The sequence below is a fragment of the Piliocolobus tephrosceles genome, chromosome 9 (genome assembly GCF_002776525.5).
Source record: "Piliocolobus tephrosceles isolate RC106 chromosome 9, ASM277652v3, whole genome shotgun sequence".
Lineage (NCBI taxonomy): Eukaryota > Metazoa > Chordata > Mammalia > Primates > Cercopithecidae > Piliocolobus > Piliocolobus tephrosceles.
Genome location: NC_045442.1, coordinates 17,596,988 through 17,621,169, shown reverse-complemented (window position 1 = coordinate 17,621,169; position 24,182 = coordinate 17,596,988). Strand labels below are relative to the sequence as shown.

The 24,182-nt window shown below is 45.5% G+C and overlaps 1 protein-coding gene across 5 annotated transcripts in view; it reads right to left on the bottom strand.

Annotated features, from left to right (window-relative positions):
• GFRA1 (GDNF family receptor alpha 1) overlaps positions 1–24,182 on the bottom strand; it is a 220,128-nt gene that overhangs the window by 17,379 nt on the left and 178,567 nt on the right. For all 5 annotated transcript variants that reach the window (XM_023224404.2, XM_023224402.3, XM_023224405.2 and 2 more), the window contains 3 exons: positions 21,772–21,881; positions 18,817–18,951; positions 14,934–15,115 (listed from right to left, as the gene is read on the bottom strand). In XM_023224404.2, the coding sequence (XP_023080172.1) occupies positions 14,934–15,115; positions 18,817–18,951; positions 21,772–21,881 (427 nt within the window). The remainder of the gene's footprint in view (positions 1–14,933; positions 15,116–18,816; positions 18,952–21,771; positions 21,882–24,182) is intronic.

Sequence of the window (24,182 nt, the reverse complement as noted above, 5' to 3'; positions counted from 1 at the left end):
GGGTTCTGAGAGGTGATGACTTGCTCAGGTTTCCACAGCTTGAAGAGGCTGTGCTGAGATTTGAACCCAGTCACTCTGACTCTAAAAATCAATGCATATTGACTCCATGCTAGATATACTGTTCATTATCTCCCAGATCTTACATCAACCCTCAGAAACAGCTCATTATCCTGGTGACAGCTAAGGAAGGTTCTGAGAGGTGCAGTCATAAGCCCAGGCTCACACAGCCAGCATGGACAGAGACAGCTCAGGCAGCGCAGAATCAACAGAGTCTGAAAAGGAATACAGAGCCCAAGGGTGTCCTCCCAAGCTTCATCCCAGAGACCAGGAGCAACTTCTGCAAATGCAGTTTCTGTAGGAAGTCAGAGGTCAAGCCAGGCCCGGAGGCTTCTGCTCCTCCAAGACGCCAGTGGTGAGTGCCTCTCTGAGGTCCCTGCAGCGGAGGGGCAGGCAGGGGACAGCCACCCTGGGGAAAACTCCCAAAATGTCAACTCAATGTCCACTGTCTTGAGTTTTCTCTCTAGACAGTCTCATTTCCTTGGGTTTGAAATATAAGGGGCAGAGAGGAGGGATGCTCTCGGTTGAATTTTACCCAATAAGAGAACCAGGGTTGTTTGCTTCCACATAAGGGAGTTTCATGGTTCAAGAACAGGCAGAACCTATTATTCAGGGGAACATGGTTGGCTAGAAGTCCTAAGGATAAAAGGTCAGTATGGGATATAAGAAACTGGATTTATTTATAGTATGTGATCTAAGTGTGCTCAGAGGTATTCTCACAGGTTACCCAGAACAAGAAGCATATTTATAGCTAAGATGGTGCAGACGTCCTATTCCTTTTTATTAAGCATGTTTATTACCCAGCAATTGGGTTAAGCAATTGTCCAAGGGCTGAATTACTGTCCTTCTGATGGGCTGACCTCAGTGCCCTCTGGACCACAGGTGCAGGTGGCCTAATGGCTTTTCCCATAATGCACTGAGGAGGACCTTGTCTTCCCATCCCCTCTCTAAGCCTTTCTCATTTTCTGAGAATAGTGGTTTAAAAAAAAAAAAAAAAAAAAAGTGCTTAGGAGAAGACATCATAAATGGGTGATCAAAAAATTGGTGATCAAATAATTGGTCTATTTTTGCAAGGTAGCACACATATATGATGCTCGAGTTCACTTCTCAGATGAATTTTGGAGTAAAGGTCACTGGATGCCACCTCAGCACGGGCTCCTCCTATGTCATCATCAGCAAAGACCACCCAGGAGAATAAAATAATAGTATAAATAGTTACTGTCCTGGAGGCTGAGTTACTGTGATGAAGGCTTTTAATTTGTTTAATAATTATAACACTCCTAGGCAGTAGCATTTATCATTCTCATATTTTAGCTGATAAATCCAAAGACCAAAGAGATTAAGCTACTCTCCATCTTAGCCCGCAGAGGGTTTGAATTTTATTGTAGCAAGAGGCCTGGCCCTTCAGTATCTTCTCCTAAGTACAACAGCCTCCTTTTCTTAAAAAAATCAACATTGGAAACTAACCACCCTGTACTTCTTTGCATGATCACTTGTCAGGCATTAGTACAACCGATGCTGTGTTTTGCTTGAGCTCTATTATCTTAAAGTGAGTGTTGGACTGGAGCAAAACAAAGGATGGTATTGCGCCCATTCTCCATGGGAACACAAAATCACTAAATGCTGTCCATTACATAGTACTGACTATGTACTGAGGTACTATAACATAGTACTGGGGTGTTCTGGGGCGACGAGTAAGAAGAGACAACAGCTGAAGCCCAGAGCTAATGCCCGTCTGTAGGCAGCAAGAATGTCTTCCAGTTGTGGCATCTTTGCTGAGATGACTGAAACCTGCCAAAAGATATCCAAATGACAGGCACGGACAGCTTTACATTGGTGTCCCAAGGAACACCAAATTTCCACAGAAACACCCTGGAGCCAAGCTGACAAACATGGGTCAGACGACTACAGAACTGAATAAGAAACAGAAAAAAGGAAGCCTGTGTCATTTCAGGGTGATAGAATAAAGGGGTTCTAGGCGCTGCAGGTGACCTCTTCTCAAAGTATTTGCCAGGTGGAGAGTTCAAAATCAGCCTGCCCTTTGTTCAGATAAAAAGGTACCACTGCTTATAGTAGAGTGGTAATGGGCTGTGAACCCCAGGTCACCAGACTGCACCTCAGAGAGGAAACAGCTCAGCCACATGGGACTTCCTTTGACCTTTTCCATTTCTGTGTAGCAGAAACAGGCTCTCAGCCAGAGCTGGTTCACTCAATAATCACACTGTATCCAAGGGTCCTGGGACCTAATTCCCCACGATGTGCTCCCTACGCTATGTGATAACTGTGTTTGTATCCCTGGGCCACCTCTTTCACTGGCTTTTGTTTCCTGAAAATATGCCCATGGCAAATTCCAGAAATACAAATAACATGAACTATAATTCCAATGACAATGAGATCATGCCTTCTCCCAGATGCTATAATATATGATAACACTTGTATTACTAGTAACGAGAATATATAATTAAATGATCAGGTAGGGCTCCCTTTCTGCTATTCACTTTATAGAAGAGTAAACTATGAGTTATTTGGAGGCATTCATAAGAGACTTTATAAGAGTTAGGAGCTGGGGTTCAGGCAGTGTGATCAAGAGGCCATCTGTAAAATGAAAATCTTCTCTGGAGAGAACCAATTTATCGCCTGTTTAAGCTGGAGTTCTCCAGGCCTCACTGGTGTTCACCTAGTGCTTGGAAAATAGGCTTATTCTAGCTATAGGAGATTAGGGATAAAAGAGTTTTTAAAAAGAGAAAAATTATAATTTAGAGATACCGCACTGTGTGTGCTTAATTGAGAGGGCATCTGGCTACATTGCTGCAGAGAAAAATAGATCCCATGACCTGCCTTTGTTGAAAAGGTGACATCTGGGTTCATTAAAGGTGTGCAATAGATTTTGATAAAAGCTATTTTTCTAAGTCATTAAATTGGTTTTTAGGAACTTTACACTCTCCTTCATTTGAACAATTATTAAACTATAAAACAGAATTGCACAATTGCTAAAACCGTAATCTGAAATTTTACAGCCAGCTATAAAATGCTGTATTATTAAACTATACTGAAGATGCTCAAGCCCATTACAACTTTTAAAATGAATTATAAAACTCTTTACTGCTGATAAAATAATCTTAAATTACAGTATTATGTATTCTAACAATATGTTGAACCAAAGTTTGCTACAATGCAAACATGCCAATCACAAAGAAATCAGTTTTTGAATTAAGTTTGCAGAAGCTGGCAATCTGATAACAGCTGCTTCAGCAAGGCAGCCCAGCACCTGATGTCTGCAGGCTGGGCGGGACAGCTTGTCCTCCATGGGAGCTGCCTTTTGCCAAGTTCCTGCAACCACAGGACTAAGAGTCAACCTCTTGTTTTAAAGTCTCCACAAGGGACACTTAGTAGGGACCCGGGGATCAAGAAAAGACTTGCAGTAACAGCGCTGTTTTCCCTTAACGTCTCCCCACGAGTGAGATTTTGTAAATGCAAAATGCTTAGTTACTGAGTAGCTGCCACTGACATGTATGATACCTACGATGTAGGGTGCCACACATACGTACCTATCATGAGGCCTGGCCCCCAAGATTAAATTCCTATTTTTTTGTATCAGTTATACCCTGCATGCGTCCATTTCCAATCGAGTTGAATACACAATTGAAAATGTAGTTGAGCATGCTGGCTTGTATGGCAGCCTTAACAGGGTAATACCCAATTCTGAGCTCTGAATCCAAGCACTTTCTTGGCTGAAGGGCTTTGAATAACTGCTCTATAAGCAGTTATTACAAACAGTATTTTTACAACAGTCTCTTTCCTCCCAAGGCTGACGTGGGTGGATTCTGGGATTCAGCTTCCCTCTAAGCTCCTCTGCTGGCACTTGGAGCCAAGAAGATGAAGTCCAAGGAGGTCACTGGTAGCCTGTCCATGCTGGGAGCAGCAGGTTCACCACACAGGGCCTGGGACCACTTGGCAGCCTGGTCCAGAGCTCTGTGATGAAGCTTCCAGGAGGGCCCAGAAGGAAGTAGTCTGGGTGAGGGGCCCTGCAGCTTAACACTTCTGGCTAAGGGAAGATCCCCCAACAGTTCATTCCTCCCAGAGTGGGGAAATAAACTCAGCCAGAGCAGGAGACCATTACGCAGAGAAAATGCTGGGTATAGCCAACGTTTGGATTTTTTCTATGTGACAAAAACAACAGCGGGTGCTGGAAAACAGTCTGTATCACACAGAGACGATGAAAACGTCACAAACACCATAAACCAAACACCACAAATAACATGCAGCCCCAAGACCATTCTCTCAGATAAAAGGCCCAGGCAACGGTATCCACGTTGCTACAGTCATTTAGATTCTATGCCCGTGCTATGGGCTCAGTGTTGACACGTCTGGTGCTAGTTTTCTAATCCCATTCAATCCCACCCCTCTTAAAGCTCCTCTGTCCTCAAAGCCATGTGTGAGAAGCCTGACCATGATTTGGCACAACACTTCCATCCACTAGGGTCGTTGGGCAAAAGTCTCCTTTGAGATGTTCTCTGCAGGGTCATCATCCAGCGCGCTGGATACATAAAAACACCAGAAGGTGATGGTGTGAGGATGAGACACCAGAGCTCTTTCTCTCCTCCGTGTGAGGATACAGCAGGAAGATGGCCATCTGCAACCTGGGAGAGAGCCCTCACTGGGAACGCAATCTACCCACACCTTGACCTTGAACTTGCCAGCCTCCAGAGCTATAAGAAATAAATTTCTGTTGCTTAAGCCACACAGTCTACAGTATTTTGTTATGACAACCCACATGGACGAAGACAGGTAGTAACCACAGCTTCCCTTCCTTGTCCCTGCCTACACTACCTAGGAAAGATTTGGTCCAATGCACCAGTTTACACTTATATCTTCCTATGCTCCTTGCCGCATAAGGAGGAAGAAACAGGATTCTCAAACGGCCCCCATTTTCTTTGTTAGTGTAAAGGAAAAGGGGGTCTCTGAGGCACCCTTCGCTTTGGGCAGTGATTGTCAAGCAGGTGCGCTTCTGCCCCCTGGAGACATTTGGCAATGTTGGAAGGACATTTTTGGCTGTCATAGTTGAGGAAAGGTGCTCCTGGCATCTGAAAGGTAGAGGCCAGGGATGCTGCTAAATACCCAGCAATGCACAGGACAGCCCCCTGTAACAATTATGGAGACCAAAATGTCAATAGCGCCAATGTCAAGGAAGCCTGGCCTGGAGGAACCGTTCAACTCATAGCCAAGAGGTTACTAAACAATCCTCCCTGAAATCAACAGGGTTGGCATAGGGGTGTGCAGCCCACCTTCAGCAGAGAATAATACCAGGGAAGGCAAGTGACTTCCCATGGAGAAGCATCTATCTCCAAACTCCATTTCCAAACCCCCACTCTAACAAGACCTCATCCTTTGTCTTATCCATAACAAGTTCCACTCCACACACTGGAGCTCCACAGGTCACAAAGACCAGAAAGCCTACTGGAAAGCAGGCCCCATAAAGCAATGCCTCCTGAGTCCCATAACCCAGCCTGATCCTTCAGCACTCCTCTGACACTGAAGGTGGGACATATCCAATTGCTGGGCCGAAAGCTCCTTGAAACTTACAACTAATAAAAATTTACATAGTACCACTTTTGAGCTGGGCACCATTCTGAGCATGCTTTACACTCACAAACACATTTAATCTGCAAACACCCCAGGAAGCTCTTCTACTGTCATCTCCATGTTAAAGATGAGGAAATTGAGGCAGAAAAGATAAGAATTTGCCCAAAGTCTAATGGCTACTAAGTGGTAGAGTGCAAAATTTCAACTCCAGCTTGCTTATGAAAAGTTTCACAGTGCTACAAATGGAGTTCAGTGTATACTGCTTGGGTGATGGGTGCACCAAAATCTCACAAATCACCACTAAAGAACTTACTCCTGTAACCAAATATGACCTGTTCCCAAAAAACCGATGGAAATAAAACATTTAAAAAATAAAAGAAGAAGTTTCACAGTGCATCTCTAGAATCAAAATTATATTTTAAAACAACCAACTCTGATAAGGCGTTGTTGCATCATTAAGAATTTGACTGGCTTTTGTCCTTGGTTCCTGAGACAGAACTTCTAAATCCTTGGACTTTCTTGAGTGCTAGGAGTGCCTATTATTCACGAGTTCTCCAGATCACACCGGAGTGTCCAAGTAATGGGATGACTCAGGATTAGGTCAGGTTACCACAAAGACTAACCATGGGTCACAGGTTGAGACTTTGAGCCACAGTAGGTCAGCCTGACCTCCCGATCCCCCTGGTTTGGGGAGGAGGGCTGATGACTGCCAGTCGTATGGTCAATGATTCAATCAATAGTGCCTACTTAATAAAACCCTAACAAAACCTTTGGAAACTGGGCTCCTGGGCAGCAAATACATTAATGCGGTAAGGGGGTGACAAGCCCTAATTCCACGGGGAGAAGGCAGAGAAGTTCTCCACTGGAGACCGCCCCCCCGCCCAAGACCTTGCCCTAGGCATCTCTTCGTCTAGCTGGTTCTGATCTGTACCCTGATCATAAAGCTGTAATCCTAGGTCTTGTAGCACTTTCCTGATTTCTGTGAATCATTCTAGCGAAATGAACTTGAGGGGGGGTCATGGGAACCCCTGAATTTGTAACTAGTTGGTCAGAAGTGCAGGTGGCCTGGGAACCCCGAAGCGTGGCTGGCATCTGAAGCAAGGGCCATCTTGTTGGGGACCACGCCCATAACCTGTGGAGTCTGACACTAACACCCTGAGAGGTTAGCTCAGAATTGAGTTGTACTGCGTTCTACCAGTTGGTGTCAGAATAGGCATCATTACTTTTCTTTATGCTCATTTATGAACCAATCTGACACTTCAGTCTGCCAGATGTTCAACAAGAATTTAGGGACTGATTTAATCTATAGCGATACATAATGTTACCCAGAAACACAATGTTTAAAGTGTTCTGGTTTCGGCAATACAGTGTAGCCATTTATAACGGGGTTGTGGGGGGGGGGGGGGGGGGGGGGGGGGGGGGGGGGGAGGAATGTTGCTTTGCTCTTGCTCCTCTTCTGATCAAGTATCTCTGTGCCTCGGGTCTCTTGTCTGAAAAATGGGAATGATAATAGTACTGACCTTCTGAGGTTACTGTGAGGATTACTCAGGGGAGGCACTGTGTATGCATTTATTTTATTTATGCCTGGCCATAAAAAGCTGGGGTGATCTAAGTTATCAAAGCGAATTGTTCTGGGATCTGTCATAGGATTAGATGGTTTATAATGTTTGCCAAAGTGGAGCTTGGGGACTGCGGGTGGTACACGACATCATTTTAGGTAGCATGCAAACTTTTTTATGGTTTTAATTTTAATATTTACATATTGATTTTAATATAGAGAAAGCACATTGAACTCATGCTTTCACATATGTTAGTAACAGCTTCAGATGAGTCTCAAAGGCAGTAGTGTGCATATAAATAAGTATAGCTCATAATTGAATTTAAAGATAAAGATGAAGCAAATAATAGGATCAGTGGAGTGCAGATATGGCAAAGACTGCAAAGTCCTGGGCTTCGAGGCTAAGAGGCACGGCTACTTCTCAAATACTGTCTTTTCTGCAACCAAGAATGTTTCCTGTTAACAACTACATCACCTCTTCCCAATGTCGGCATTGGTTAAAAAGATGTGGCAGGGACCCTGGCAGCCAGTTCCACTCTGGTCACCAGGCTGGACCAAGATCTGACCAGAGTGGCAGCTCCAAGTCACAGCTCCAAGAAGCAGATTAGTCAGATGAAGGTCCCAGGAGATGCACGGAGAGATGGAATTTGGATCAGTTCTAATCCCTCAAGACCTAGTCCTTTTTTTATTGCCTTTGGTTTCCCTTCCTTCTTGGTCTGGTGTCCAAAGAATATTCTCCCCCTTCCCCTCCTCCCTGGGACTTTCTACCAAGACCACATCTTAGAACTGGCAGGATATCATTCAGCTTAAACCCTTTTTTTTTTTTTTTTTTTTGAGATGGAGTTTTGCTCTTGCTGCCCAGGCTGGAGTGCAATGGTGCGATCTTGGCTCACTGCAACCTTCGCCTCCTGGGTTCAAGCAATTCTCCTGGCTCAGCCTCCCGAGTAGCTGGGATTACAGGCATGTGCCACCACGCTGGCTAATTTTGTATTTTTAGTAGAGACGGGGTTTCTCCATGTTGGTCAGGCTAGTCTCAAACTCCTGGCCTCAGGTGATCCGCCCGCCTTGGCTTCCCAAAGTGCTGGGATTACAGGCATGAGCCACCGCACCCGGCTTCAAACCCTTCTTATTAATTAAGAAGGCACAATACAATCTAAAGAGCTCCATCTTTCTTCCTCTGTGCCCCGCCTCCACCGCCGCTCCTGAGAGCAGCTCTTCCTTTCTGGCCCCAGCGTCCTGTGTCAAAATCTCTTAACGCATCTCACCAACCAGGCCAATAGTGGAGGCCGCTTCCCCCAGTGCCAAGGGTCAGCCCATTGTTGTGCCTGGGCTCTTTGCATACTTGCACTGTTCTTTATTCCTCACAAAAAACCAAGAGCTCAGTGGTGTTTTACAGCAGAGATTCAGGGTAAAAACCAAGCAATGGTCATGGAGCCACAGAAGGTGAGCCAGGATTCTCACTCAGGTCCAACTAACTCCAAAGCTGAAGCTTTTCCTGGAAAACCAACTCTTAGACTGTCAACCATGGGTGAAAAGGAAAGTGCAGAAGAAATGCTCTCAGGGTTGCTTCACCCTACTTGGAGGGGAGGGGTAAGGAGAGGGGGTTAACCCCCTTCCTGGAGTTTGATGTGGAAATAAGCACCTCTCTTTCCTCGCTTCCATCTTCCTAGGCCTGCTCTCCTCCCGGTCTATCACCCTGTGCAAAATCCCAGCACCCTGGACTGGCTCTCAAGTGCCTCTTCTCTGGTGGAAGATTAACGGGCCGCCAAAGCACCCCATTGCTCTGCTAGCATAAATTGCAAGAAAAAAAACATTTAGAATATTGATTAAGTGCTCCGTGCTAGAAGATTGAAATTTACCTCCTGTATTTCCAGGATTAGCTGACATAATGGGGTCAGTCTGCTGGCACAAATGATTTACAGAACACCCATTGGCAGCTTTCCTTTTAAAACTCGACACTTAAAATTTTCACTTGGCCACAGCCAGTGGAGTCCTGGGTATTTGGTAGGCTTGGATAATCGCCTTCCCACCGCATCTAGACTTTGGGGGTTGACCTCCACAAAGAAGAGTTTTGAAATAATTTCAGGTCTGGTCTGGCCCCATCTGGAACAAATGGACTTTGGATCTGAGGAAGTACTGGGGCCGTGGGGAGAGGGTGGAAGGGACCACCTAAATATAGATTGTTTTCAATATTCAAATGCAGAAGATGTAGGAGTTAAACAGATTAGGTCTGCCCTCCATCCCTCCTGCCACCCTGCAAACATTAGGCTGCATCCTACAAGTACCTGTGTTCTAAGCTTGACATGACTCTGGGGAGAGAAGGAAATGTACCGAGGCTTTGCTGGGAGGCTGGGAAGGAGTGGACCTAGGCTGAAATCCAGTGAATGTGGCAGGTTCTCTGCTCCAGGCGGATGCCCACCCCCAGGCCTCTGCCCTCACCCCGCACAAAGAGGGGCCCGCGGTGTCTCTACTCTGAACCCCTTAGGGCTAGCATGGTCTGACGGCCAGAGAAGACCAGGCAGCTACTGGTGGAGTGGTGGCGGGGCAGGGTGGCTGCCCTCTGCGTGGTTGATTTTAACAAGAAGCATGCTTTCAAAGATTATCCGCATGAACCCTTAATCTCTTTCATGATTGGGCGAGCTGCTTTGTGGTTTCTTTCTAGAATACTGTTTTAAAAGTCCCACCAGGATGAGCTCTGTCACACTGGTCCTCCATGTCTCACCCACAGATGTGTTTTATGTGACTCACAAAAAAATTATCTAAAAATTATCTAACTTTGAATGTGGTTAGTGCCATTTACTGGAGCCCCTGCCAACTGCCCACAGCTATCCTCACCTACCCTGGGGCTGAGCGTGTGCCCTATGGTCTGTCACAGCATTTCCAGGGGCAAGGGGCTGAAGGGGGATAGAGGCAGTGAAACCTTCTCAGGGGGCCGGAGTCCCAAGGCTGTAGCTCCCAATCCTTGTTACTCGATTTGACCACAGAAATCAGAGGTTAACCAACACCACGTTAAGATGTCTTCACTGCAAGCCACCAGAGTTAAGCAGTGTACAGTGATGCCAAATAGAGAATTTTTCTAACGCTCCAAAGATACTTACTCTAAATAAGTCACACACACATACACAGTCCATTTGGTTTAAATATCCTGAGCTTTTTCCAGCTACCAGACCACTCCAGTGCACAGAAGATAAAGTAATTGGTAGGATTATTAATGTTTCTTTGTTTTCCATATGACCATTTCGTACAAGTCGAAGGAACAGGCCAACAATAGCACAGCCTGTGCTATGCTTGTCAGTAAATATGACTGCCAATTAATCCTGACATGGGAGCTTGGCGGGTTACCCAAAACCCGGTATTTTATCACCTCAGGGGGTTAGCACTTGGACATTTCTGTAACATTTTATACTAATCAATCAACTTTCCTTTTTTAAAGCAGAGCCTTTCATAGGAACCATGGATGTGTCCTATATTCTCCACAACCAAAGCCACCTAGTTCCCCAAACAGAACTGCATTTGGTTTGTTGATAATTACACTTCGGAGCAGACTTTGGAAAATGTTTATTCGTGTTTCTTCCCTTCCAAGGGGGGAAATCTATCTCAAATGTTAAGACTGAAACTCAAGTCCCCAAGAGTTTTCTCATATTATTGTATATTTTAAAATATTACAAGAGGGCGCTTCTCAAGGGAAGTGAACTTTAGAGCTGCCAAAGATAGTTGACTTTCTCTGAATCTGTTACCAATGGATCCCAAGCTGGTTAAAGTCAGTTCTATTCTGAGTAATGACACATGTGGCTGGGACAAACGCCATTCTAAGATATTTCTAGGACCCCCTCCCTCCTCTCCAGCAAATGGTAATTCATCTGGAGACGGCCATGCAGGCAGAGGAGGGTCAGATGGGGAGAATGAGTCTCCTGGGAGCCCTCCGCCCAGGCAAGAATCCTCAATCAGCTGGAGGGACCATGTTCTCAGGATGAAGGCCCTTCACTCATCACTCTCTCATTCCCCCGATCCTCTAGCCGCAGATGATCCTTTCAACCATTCTTCATAGAGGTCACCCTAGAAAATCAGCAGCTGCAAAAATGTTACTGGCAAACTTTCAGTCCTTCCCCTATACTGTCTCCTGGAATTGAGGCATGAAGAAAGAAACCCAGTCTGAAGTCAGAACTTTGCCTCTGTCCCCCTTATTTGCATTAGTGAACTTCAGGAGGAACTAGAACATGCGGCGCTCTTAAAACCAGCTTCTCCTTTCTTATTCTTTCCTTCTTCCCTGCTGTCTGTTCTTCATCCAGAGAAAGAATCCCAGTTGTCCAAGGGTCATGGAGCAAGGCAAAAGTGCCTTGGCCTCAAAGTTAGAAATCTTGGTCTACTAGAGAATTACTGTGTGATCCTGGATATGTCACAAACCTCTCCCTGCCTCAGTTGCTCCATTTGTAAAAGGCAAGGATGTCTGCCACACCTGACTCACGGGGCTGCTGTGAGGAGTACAGAGGGCAAAGCACACAGAAGGTTTTGAAAAATAAAGTAAACTACACACCTGTTAGTGTAACCTACCGCGTTCCTAGCACACACTCAACGCCCGCCCCCAAGGAAGCACAGCACCAACTTCCATCTGTTGTAAAGGGACTAAGTGGCCACTGACTTGGGATCAGACACCAAATTGTATGTGACATTCATAAAGCACCATTCTGGAACATTCACTCTGCACCACTGAATCCTAACAACTCCAGCAGCTAAGCCATATATGTGCTTTGTAGATGAGGAAGCTGAGGCTTAGAGAGTTAGCACGCTTTCAGAGGCTACCATACTGGTGAGGACAAGGGCAGGGTCTGAAACAAACTTGGCTGCCTCCCCTGCCCTTATCCCTTATTCCCTGCCTCATTTATGCAAAAAGAGCCTCATGCAGGTCATCATCTTAGAAGTCAAAGTGAGGTTCCATGGAACCCTAAGGGCTCCCTGGGAGTGAAATGCTGTTTAGCTCCAGGCTATGTGGAGACGGTGCGTATCACAGGGAGGAGAGGTGTGGTTAGAGCCACCCTTTATTCCTCGACAGCCCCAAGTCTTCACGTCCCCCTCTGCCAAGGAGTTAAACAGCAGCCCAGAGATAAACGTCATGCTTTACTTTTTGTTCTGTTTTTGTTTTGAGACAGAGTCTTGCTCTGTCACCCAGGCTAGAGTGCAGTGGCATGATCACGGCTCACTGCAACCTCCGCCTCCAGGGTTCAAGGGATTCTCTTGCCTCAGCCTCCCGAGTAGCTGGGATTACAGGCATGCACCACCATGCCCAGCTAATTTTTGTATTTTTAGTAGAGATAGGATTTTACCATGTTGGCCAGGCAGTCACAAACTCCTAATTTTACTTTTGTCCTTCTCTTTAGAAAGCAGAGTTCCTATCACTAACAGGAAAGGAAAGGCATGGTTTCTGGGGAATAGAGCTCCTGTGTTCCCTGATATTGCTGGGACAACCCTGAGGCAGTACAGATCCTCCTTGCCGGGAAAGGTGTTTGGACAGATCTGTGTTAGGGGCAAAGCCTTGGCTGTCTATGTGGCCAAGCCATGTACTGCACTGTACCACAGGGAGCTCAAGTTAGGAGCTAGGATTTGGGCGGTGGGGTAGGGGCGGGCGGTGTGGAAGAGAACACCTCCTATGGCTGACAGACCCCTCTCCTCTCATGTGGGAAACTCCAATTTCATGGAGCTTCCAATGATGACTATTCTGAGATGTCACATATTAACTTCCAAAAACGTGGACAAGTTGCATCTCGCCCGGTATTCTAAGTTTACTGACAAGGCAACTTTTGTTTTTGAATGCCTGTCTCCACAAAGTTTCTAAAACAGAGAAGGGACTTAATAACAGGCTGAACACGGAACACTGCCTCTGCAGTCACCCTCTGTGCACTGAGACACGTGCAGAAAAGAAGCTGGTTTTGCGGTAGCCAGAACTTGCTTTTTCTTTCCAGAAACCACCGCTGGCTTCCTATGATCACCTTATGATAATAGGACCCTGCCCCTCACCCGGCCACTTGTCTTTACTGACACCAGAATCTGAAAGGGCCCAAGTAGCTTGGAAAGCTGACCTAGGAGGAAGCAGGGTACAGAGCACCTGCTGGAGATGGAGAAGAGACTATGTTCCCTGCCTGGCTCTAGGCCTGCCTTCAACTCACTGGAGGATTCTGAACACATCACTTCCCTGCTCTGAAACTCAGGGCCTCGCTGTAGGATGGAGCAATTCCATGCCATAGTATTTCCCAGAGCTCCTCCTGGCTCTGGCTTTCTCTGTACAGTGCTTTGGAGAGAGTACATGCCCAGGAAATGCTTTAGAAGTATGAAGCACATCTGGTTGACCTTGGGCTGTGCCATTTCCTTATTGGCCTCTCCTTAGTGTTTTGTGTGTGTGAATGTCTCTGAGACTGTGTGTCTGGGGTGGAGAACCAGGAGGACAAAGGACACACAAGCTCAGATGAATGGCATGGAGGACATCCAAGATGAAGAGGGGTCTTAAGATACCAAGGAAATCAAAACCAGCTTCCGACACTTTCTAGGGAATGAAGTGGGTTGTAGGTCAAGGTGATATTTGGTGAAAGAAGGCATCTTGTGAGAATTCTAGTGAGGCTGACCCTTGATGGGGGCTGGGGGCCTCGATGTGCTCCAGTGATGAGCATGAGGCGACAGCACAGTGCTTGGCACAAAGGCCACCAAACATCCCCTTCTCTAGCATAGCGGGAGGCAGAAGTCACCATGTGGTCACCATTGCCCTCAAAATACAGGAAAAATCATGGAAAGAACGAGGCTCCTGGGTTCCAGTGCTGGCTCTGTGACGCATTAGCTCTGCAGACTTGAGCAAGAGTGATCCTTCTCTGATCCCCTGTGTCCTCAAACCAAAGAAGCTACAATACTATAGTGATAGCATCTCTCCTGCAGTCGTCAGGAGGATAACACTCAAAGGGGTAAAGCATGTGAGCGTACCCTGTGAACATACAAATAAGAAATGTCTTGCCAAATAGCTGAGTACTCGTGACTGTGAAAAATCAATAAAAAGGCAGGATAAAGACTGCTTTTGGCCGAAGACAGGAAATCACCACTTCTGTCTTGCTGTGGTTCTGCCCTCGCAGACCTGGATTAACCCCAAAGAATATTCTTGACCGTTCTCACTGGACTGTGTCCACATGCGGGAGTTTGCAGGGCAGCTTGTGCCTCCTCGCAGCTCTTCCTACTGCCAAGGAGCACTTGCTTTTGCTTCTGAAGAACCAACCCATCAAGCGCTCTGCATGGGAGTTAACCAGCAACACTGTCTCTGGTTTACCTTTAGAGACAGTTAAATACTCCATGCCATGTGGTGATGTCAAACTCAAGAGCTCCTTTCATTTTATTATGCTGCTGCTTTGCAGAGAACACAGAATCAGCATAATAAGTATGTAACCAAGCCAACTTGACAACCCCACGCACAAAAACTTCAGAGACGCGTCTCCCCAGAGCACTCATTTTATAGGTAAAGAAAGTAGGGCCAGAAACAAGCCACACTCCCAGTAAATGACAGAGTCAGTTCCATAGTCTGACTTTCTCTCCACTACAAGACACACCACAGTCTTCACTGGTTGTGTTTAAAATGCAGTTTTAAGACTCAAACCTGAGCACCATTTGTCATCTATCTCTGCATACACTTCGGAAAATGAGTCTGCCCATGTTTCCCCCACACCAGGAAGGGAGCCCTAACAAGGAATCGGGACGCATTTCTCACCTGTAAATTTGCACACGGTGGCAAAACGTGAGTGGGAATTTCATTCTCAGACCCTGCTGGCCCCAGGGGCTTGTTCTTGATCCGGAAGGCAGTGGTGGTAGTGGCAGTGGTGGTCTGTACTGGGAGGGCTGGCTGCCACGCAGTCACATCGGAGCCATTGCCAAAGGCTTGAATTGCATTTTCTGCAGTGAAACAGGAGGAAATCCAATTTCAAAGTCAAGCAGCAAATGTAACGGACAGGATATACACAGCCAGAGAGGCACACTAGAAATTCTGATTATAGCATTGGACTTTTCTGAACAAAATGCATCCATCCATTTGCCCTATACATACTGAGAGCCAGTCTTTGGGGTCAGGTGTTCAAAAATCAATTCAGTCATTAAACCCTGAGCTGGACACTTAGCTATGCTCAGAATGCAACAAAAATTTATTATGTTCCTATTTAGGTGCCAGGTGCTGAGCAAGATCCTTGCCCTGAAATATCTATCAGTCAAGCCCTTTGAAACGCAGACTCAGTACCGTTACTTGGGATCATAACTGTGCCATTTTCCAAGAAAATTCTTGTGCTCCGTCAATATTCTATATTAAAAGGAAACTAGTGCTTTTTAAAAAAAATCCTAATCACGAGACTGAAGCAATTCAATGGCATTCCCATTAATATGGGAGGCAAAATGGAACCAGTTTCTTAAAAAAAATCTACCCCCAATCTCATCAAGATCTAGTAAACATTTAAGTAAGATTATTTTTTTTCCTTTTCTGCTCCAGTCTTCCAAACAAAATCTGCATAATTAGGTAGAAGCAGCCCTGCTTAAATGAAAAGTTTAAAATGTAAAACTTTAAAAGCTTATTACAATTTCATAGGATTAGATTGTTTTTACGGCAAGAGTAAATTGGTTGTGTGTTGTTCCCCTCCCCAAAATGAATAAAAAACAGTTTCTAATCAGGTCTTTGGGGATTTGGCCTGGATTTAGGATTTTTTTTTTTAAATTTCATATTCATTGTATAAAAAACCAAACTCCTCCATTTGGGACCTGAATGTGCAAATTGTTAATATATGACTCTTAGTTGGCATTTTTCGATATACAAGACAGAATAATTTAAGCCTAATCTTCCTCTTAGAAGTGACATTTTGTTCTAAAATTGTTATCTTTTAAGTTCAGTAAATTGGAAGCTTGTTTTCTGCACCTTTACGTTTTTGGGGGCTGTAAGAAACAGCTTCAAATTAATGTAAATGCTTTTTATGCTCCCAGCTATGTTCCATGGCTTAACTGGTGAGTGTGAGGCAGAGAAAAAGGCGCACAGGGACCAGTTCCCTTAAATGCCCAGAAGAACCACCACTGCTACCCTTGCTTTTGCTTAAAACATGTACATTCAAGAGACTCACAGTTTCTTGCAACTACCTATGCTTCTCCCAGTGTGTTTGCCTTGCCAAATCAGTGGTTCAGTTGTTTACTTGCTCATTCATTCATTCAAATGTTAACAGAATATCTACTAAGTGCCAGGCACTGAACTATGCATGGGGCACACAGTAGTGAACGACAACAGCAACAAAAGATAAAAGTCCATGCCCTCATGGAGGTCACATTCTGGTTGTGCAGGCAAATAAGTGAAATATATCATATATTAGGCAGTGAGAAATGCTTGGAGAAAATGAAGCGAGGGAGCACCAGAAGCACTGAGTGGGGAGAGGGAGTTGGTACTTACATAAACGGAGCCAGGAAGGCCTTCTGGTGAAGGTGCCATCTGAATAAAGACCTCAGTGAAGGCCACTGATGTCTAACCTCAGCTCCATCCCATTTGTCTCTTCCCCATACATCTGTCATGCACATGGCTTAAAAACAACTGTTTCCTCCCCCAAACTAGAAATAAACAATTGGCTAGAGTTGTGTTCATGACAGGAAAATCTGGGAGAGGTTAGGCTTAATCTGAAGGGAGCGGAATTAAGTTTCTACATTTGGGCTGGAATCTACACATTGCAGTTCCTTCTACTTGCAAGAGACTGAACTGATGGCCCTGCGTCTTTGGGGCTCTGTGCCCCATCTAGTCACAGTGGAAATGGAATGACTGTGGAAAATTCTGGCTGTCTTTGGCCCCTGATGCAGACAAAATGCATTTATTTTTATTGAAAAGTCATTAACAATGAGATATCAGACTATTCTCTCCTTCATCAAAAAGGTTATACAACAGGAACAACTTTAATTTCCCTGTGAGGGAGAAGTTTTCCAGCCAGTGTGAGCAAAATCTTTTCCTACACTGACCTCCATCGTCATTGCTTTATCTTCGTTAAAACTTGCATTCTGCCAGAAGACTGTGGGATATGAAAAATAGGAAATACACACACACACACACACACACACACACTTTCGGTCAAGACCAAACAAGAGGTCCAAGTTGTGATTCCTTGGTATGCCCCAATGTCGTAGTGGAGGTTTCCTTACTTGACACCTGACACTACTTTTGTGGGTGTGAATTTCACTTAAGAATCCAAAAGCTTATTTTACTTTTAAGAGGACCAAAGCAATTGACTACAGCCACATTATTTGAAGTGCCTAGGAAGCAAATGACTTTCAACAAAGTAAATGATGAGGAAGTTTTAGAGTAACACTCAAAAGCTTTGTGTGTGTGTGTGTGTGTGTGCACAGTAAATTATTAGCTACCAACCAAGCATCATGGAGAAATTGTCACTTGAAGACAGGACTCTCAGAGGGGTGGGTGGCTGAGCCTTGATTCCTATAAACTTAGTCCACCCCTCCCACCAGGGAGTCAGACTGACCTGGTTCCTGAAGTTCAGGCCTATGTTCTCATCCAACAGGCTCTTCAACATTGGGGTGAACAAAGCCCTTAGGACACGGGGGCTGCAAAAGGATTCGCACTTTGGATCCTAACTCTGGCATGCATGGCCTATGTGAATTACCAGGCTGTACTCAGCTGTATGGCAGGATAAAACCACCTATGTCTATGAGGACTCTTGTGTAGATTACAGTAAATGAGAATGTATATTTTACACTCGCTATAGAGTGAGTTTGAACACACAGAAGATACCCAATAAATGGTAGCTGCCACAGAGTGGGCTGAAATTTTCAAGTATCTCAGCTGGATCGTCATCTAGGGCGTGCACATCTGGGTGGATATATGCGAGTCCTGGCACTGTGCTTTTGGAGTTTGATGAATGCCCATTGTTTGCATCCGTCCATTTCTCTCTATCCCTGTCCCTTTGGGAAACATGTTTCCAAACTGCCTAAAGGACATTGCAATAAGAACTGATTCTGCTTTCAAGCAGGAGCCCCCTCCCTCCTCCCCAGTGCTTATCTCGCCTCCAGAGATAACGGGCATCCCGAGCCTCCTGCCTGCATCGCCAGTTTATCCTACTCAAGAATTGTTGCTTCTCCTCTGAGCCAGCCCTGAGCATCCAAGGGGCTATTGATGTTAACATTCTAATTTTTCTCGGAGAGTCCTTGGAGGCCTATCCCCATCTAATTTGTCTGAGCTTCTCACATTGTATATTCCGCCCAGGTTTCAAGAACCTTTGGAACAGACTCTCCGCAGGCTGCCAAGATCAAAATTTGATCTGCGGGTAGAAGCGTTCTTTCCCACATAATGTACCCTCAGTTATTTGAATCTCTTGCTCTCTCAGGCCTTTGGATTCACAGTCTTAGCGGCACCCAGGTTCATCACTTGCTGGGTTCCCTGCTGCATGACACGGGGTGGCCACAAAAAGAGCTGGATTTACCATCAGTGACTAAGAGGAAAGGGAGAGAGACAGACAGAGAGAGGAAGCAGGCACAAGAAACAAGAGGTACAGGCACAAGGTACAAGAGGTACAGCTGGAGCTCAGAGAAGAAAGCGCGTTTCCTCATTTGTTTCTTATTTTTTACAAACTCACTAAGACATGTATTGTCCTTGAAGAAATTCAAAAATTTCGAGCACTCTTCTAGGTCGTTCCCACTGTTGCTGCAGTCACACCATGGGGCCACACTGAGGCTGCTGGAGTCTATGTAGTTGGGGGTCATGACTGTGCCTAAAAGAATAAAAACAAGGCAATTTATTGTTGTACCATGATACTTTTCCAGAGCCTAAAAAGAAACCAGTATTCCTCTGACGGCGGATGCGCCATGGATAATTACAAACATTGTGTTTGCTGAGTGGGAAATTATGTTAAGCAGTGCATTTTCTCAGCAATTTATCTTAAGCACATAAAATAATTTACACATTTACTTTAAAAATTATAACAGAACTCCTTGAGCTGCACTTAGGGTATTCTTTTGTGCACAAATGGTATGGATGCAGTGGAGTAGGAAAGAATTAACTTAGAGAATGCATGAGTTGCCAAATCCCTTGCATTTTCTTAAAAATGTCATTAATCTTCATAAATAGATACAGCTGGGTTTACATATCTTAAACAATTTTGTTTAGGACTTTGAGTCCACTTCTCCCAGAAGCAAATGGTTTCTTTAGAGTGACATAGGGAAGCTAGAAGCTTCCTAGTGGTCAGCCCGCACCCTGAACGTATATACGTATATATGGGGTCTTCTCAGCTGATCTAAATAAAGTCTTCTACATTGTGAAAAAAACTGGAAACAAACAATGGAAATTCTCTAAGCCAAGGGCTTCTAGAGTCTTGCCCGTGGACTCTCAATGGTGCTAACAACAGAAATGCTGGGTGGTCCCTCCTGCCTACATCTTGTTGTGATATTTCTGATGAGTTCTACACTGGCGCACACACACAAAGCATTTATACTTAATCCAAACCAACTGTCTTCTCCTGGGTGGCTGACACCAGGCAATGCCCACTGATGACAAGAAGGCTTCTGTTTTCATATATTTTCTGAATGTAAGAAGTAATAGGTGGTCAATAGTCCGCAGGGTGTATTTGGATCACAAACAGAAAACTAATTTTGTTCTAAACTTCTCTGAGTAAAGCGCATACTGTCTCTGCCCTATATTCTTTACTGACTTAAACTAAATAATACCGCATGATACCTTGGGATGAACATTTTAACCTACTGCATACAGGGAACTCCTAACTTTGATTGAGAAAGGAACTGGTACCCTAAACACTAGGGGAGGAGGTTAAGGCCACTGGATATGCCTGGTGCCACGGTGGGCCCCTGGCATATATGGAAGAAGTAGAAATAAGCCTTGTACAGAAGTTGGAGAAAGAGATCCAGACCCAAGAAAAAAAGACATTTTGGTCTACGCAATGCATTGCCTCTGCCATTGGGCCCTCCATTCACCATCCTTAGGTGTGTGAGGGTTTGCCAAGTCTAGGAATAACTTCACGGAAATGCTGGCAGTACCTGGCCTTGGCCCCTCCTAAAGGGGTTAAGGAGCAGGTACATCTGGGAAGGGCACTGACTGAAGTGTTAACAGGGGCTACATCCATTGACTTAGAGGAGCTTGGAAAAAAATTGCTTTTGTTTGTGAACCAAATATATCCTGCGGATTACTGACCGCCTATTACATCTTACGTCCATAAGATGTAGACACTGTTAGCAGATGCAGCTAGAGTTGAGTTGGAGATACTCAACATTTTCTTCTGTGGGCTTCTCTGTATTTTAAAAACACTTTTTACAATGAGAATGCTTTGACTACTTTTGTTATTTCTGCAATTCCATAGTTGGTAAGTAATCCCTAGTAGAGTTGAACTTACTCAGGAAAAGGAGAGAGTGAATGCAAGTTTGGAGTATTGGCTTAAGGAAGGCACACTCATTGGCCCAATCAATAAAAATAGAAAATACTTGGGAATCCAGGGAAAGCTGTTACCCACAGCAGGGCAGGTATCCTCCCAAAAAGTTGGAAATGAAGAGTGTACCAGGAACCTGTCCTATCCCTGCATTAAGTACTGTTGCTGATTTTCCCAAAGCTGCCTGCTGAAGATGCTCTGGTGACAAAGAACGTAGTCTGTGCTGTCATTCTCAGGGTAGGTTCTTCCTGCTGGTGACGTGTGTGACCCTGACACAGACAGCCGGCAGGAACACACACCCTGGCTGAGCCACTGTGCTTCTGACAACTGTGATTTTCCTCACCCTTCCATAGCCTTCACTGCGTGTTCCTTCCCAAATGCCAGTTGAGATGAGCCCTGCCACCAAGGCTTCTGCTGTCCCTGGTACCTGGGACACCTGCCTTTCCCCCTGACAGCCCTGGTATCCAGGGGTCCAAGTTTGCTTCCCCTCTGTCTCTCACGGTGGTCATGTGTAATCACACTGCCCGGAATGCTGAGAACATGGTTCTTCTAAAGCCTTGGGTCTTGAAAGACAGAAAATACTGTTTCTGCTGTGTCTGTTTTCAGGAAAAAAATATTTAGCCTAAATCACCCTCTGCGCACTGGGAGTTGAATTACCAAGAACATTAACAGCAAGCAGGGCCTCTGTATTTAGGGTTTTTATTTCCAAAGGGCCGTTTCTGGGAAACAGGCTTTTTGATTTCCCCACCCTGAATGACTTCCCTTTCTCCAAAGTTCCCTAATTCAATTAACTTTGTTTGACTCACTTTCTTCTTCCATAACCAAGCGCTTTTTTCTCTGCTTTTGTTCTGCGTGGTCAGTTTCCCAACTGAGACGCCTCCTCGCCCGTCTGAGCACTCATAGCCTCCCCACTCCTTAATAATCCCCGCTTCCTGGCCTCTGCCTTTTGCGCATCCATTATCTCATTTTTTTCTTTTCTTCTTCTTCTTTTTTTTTTTTTTTTACAGGCATGTCCTCAAGGATTTAACAGCCAAACCCCAGCCCAGAGGTTACTGTGAGATTTTCACTTCTGCAGACATCAGCAGGGTGCAATGGAAAGAACGCAGCTATTTGCAAACCACACTCTTCTCCCATCCTGCTTCTCCCGGATCTTACCAATAAGCCCCGAGTAGGCGAGGAGGCAGTCAGCATAGTTTTCCTTTAGACAGCTGCTGACAGACCTTGACTCTGGCTGGCAGTTGGTAAAAAAATCCGCAAGGCGAGATCTACAATAGGAAAAAAAGGGTGGGGGGGAGGGGGGTGGAAATGTGGTTTAAAACATCCTAAGCCTCTGGACAGACATGTTTTCTTTATTCCTTTGTTGATATGCCTTTCTCTGCACACGCGCACACACACATACACACAAAATACATAGAAAACGTGAGCTAAGAAACTGTTGGCATCCTTTCTCATTCAACCACCTAATGTCCCTTTCCCCAGCCCTCGGCCACCTGTGTGTCTCTGTTTATTCAGATGGAAGTCTTCAGGGCCTATCACTGGAGGAATCTAGAGGCTTTGAAGTTTCCATTCAATATTTATTTCTGACGAGACTTATTTGCATCTTTAGGAAATATGCTTCTTCACACACTCACCGGAGATCCACACTGGGAAAATATTTACTTTATACAGAAACATGTCCCTGGCGTCAAAATAGGATCCTGCAGCCCATCTGCTCCTCTAATTCCTACTGGCTTTAAGAATGTGTGTTTCTGTCTTGTAAGTCACCTCTCATCCACCAGCCCAGGGGTAGTGATTTATTCCAGCCGAGTGGCACTGAGGAGGAGCCTGCCTTTGGGGAACAGAAGGGGAAGGAAAGAGGGACAGAGAGGCTTGCTCTGGGCGGGTGGGCCCGTGGTCAAGGCTGTGCCTGGAGAGGCCGCTGCAAGACGCAACAGCTGCCTGCACGGTGGAATCTCTCCAGGGGCCGGCGCAGTCCACACAGAAGCCCTGGGTGGCAGTGAAGATGCAGCGGCCCAGAAGGTGACAGAAGCCACAGACACGCTGGTCTGGGGGAGGAGAGGGCTCTCTGTGGCCAACTGGCTGTTTTTCAGTCTGAAGAGGATATTGTTGGAGAAATCCTGAATGAGAGCTGGGCCACCTCTGAGGTCATCTCTGCAGACAACTGCTCTGTTTCTATGGAAGAACACAATGGACTTCACAAGAATTTAAATTATCTGGCAATTATGGGAGACAATGGGAGGCTGTCTCAGTTTTCTTCTGTCTTCAGTTCACCCCAGAACTGGATGTCGACACACCCGGAGCTGTTTTACTTCTTTCCACCTAAGAGGCTGTATTTTCTTGGCACGCTGTGTATGACATAAACAAGCTTGGCTGGGTGGAACCAAGACGGGTAGGATGTGTAGGGATCACAAAGGTTTCTAAGAGGCCCACAGGAAGCACGTTACACATCCACCTCCTGCAATTTTAACTAGAAAGGGCATTCAAAGACCTGATGAAACTATCCAAGTCCGCAGTACGCTGCAAAGCCATGTTCGTGTGGGGTTCTCTCCTTGAACCCTTGTAAACAAGGCTTGCCCAAGCTTCCCTATCTGAGCCTATCTTCTGTGCTCTCTATGTTCTGGGGGCCTGACTCCATTGCGGTGAATGCCCGGGGCAGATGCTGGAGGTCTGCTTCATTTCCTTTGCACAGCACCTGACACTCCTCAGAGAGCTCCTGTATAAGGCTCCCCAAATGGCCACGTGCCAAAGCTAAGTGCCTTGGCAAAATCCTCCGAATGTGGCTGGGGTGTGCGCATGTGTACGCGCCTGAGTAGCAACCACGGTCCGTGCCTCGCTGGTGTTTCCTGACTTTATCAGGAACACACTGAAAGATATAAAACCTGCCTATTTTCTGTAGCCTGGCTAAAAGATTTATTTTTCAGAGGAAATCCCTAAAGATGGCTCGGGCTTACTCAACTGGCTCCAATGGCATCCAGCTTGGATTGAGTGTTAATTTCAAAAGAATTTTCCTGGTCATGAAAGTTAATGATCTAGTGGCACTGGGTTTCTAACTTTGCAAAGGCCAACTGCAGGTTCAGGCAGCTGGGGCTCCGGTTCTACACACAACCTGGCTGCTGAACAGCTCTCTGACCTGGCAGTCCCATGCTCCCGGCTTGTTCCCCAGAGATAGACAAAAGGTCGCTCCTTGTCTCCACATCTCCTGTTTCTCACAGTCTCTCCAGCAGACTATTAACTGAGCAACACTGTGATGAGGATTACTGTCCTTCAGTGAGAGACTAATGCCACCAGACTCATTTTGCTTAACAACCTCGGAATTGACTCACAATTGGACTCTGGAATGAAAGGCTAATTGAGTCAGTCTGCTGCAGAAAGCATAGCCCCGATTGGGAGGATGAAACAAAATATACTGCTCTGAGCAGAACTCTGGACAGGCTGCTTTTTGAGAGATCATCGGCACATATCCTGGCCTTATGACACACAGCCAGTGGATGGGAAGGGAGTTTCCATGTAAGGGTGAGCACATGCGGCACTGTTAAAACACTAACATTTCCACGTTTCATCACATT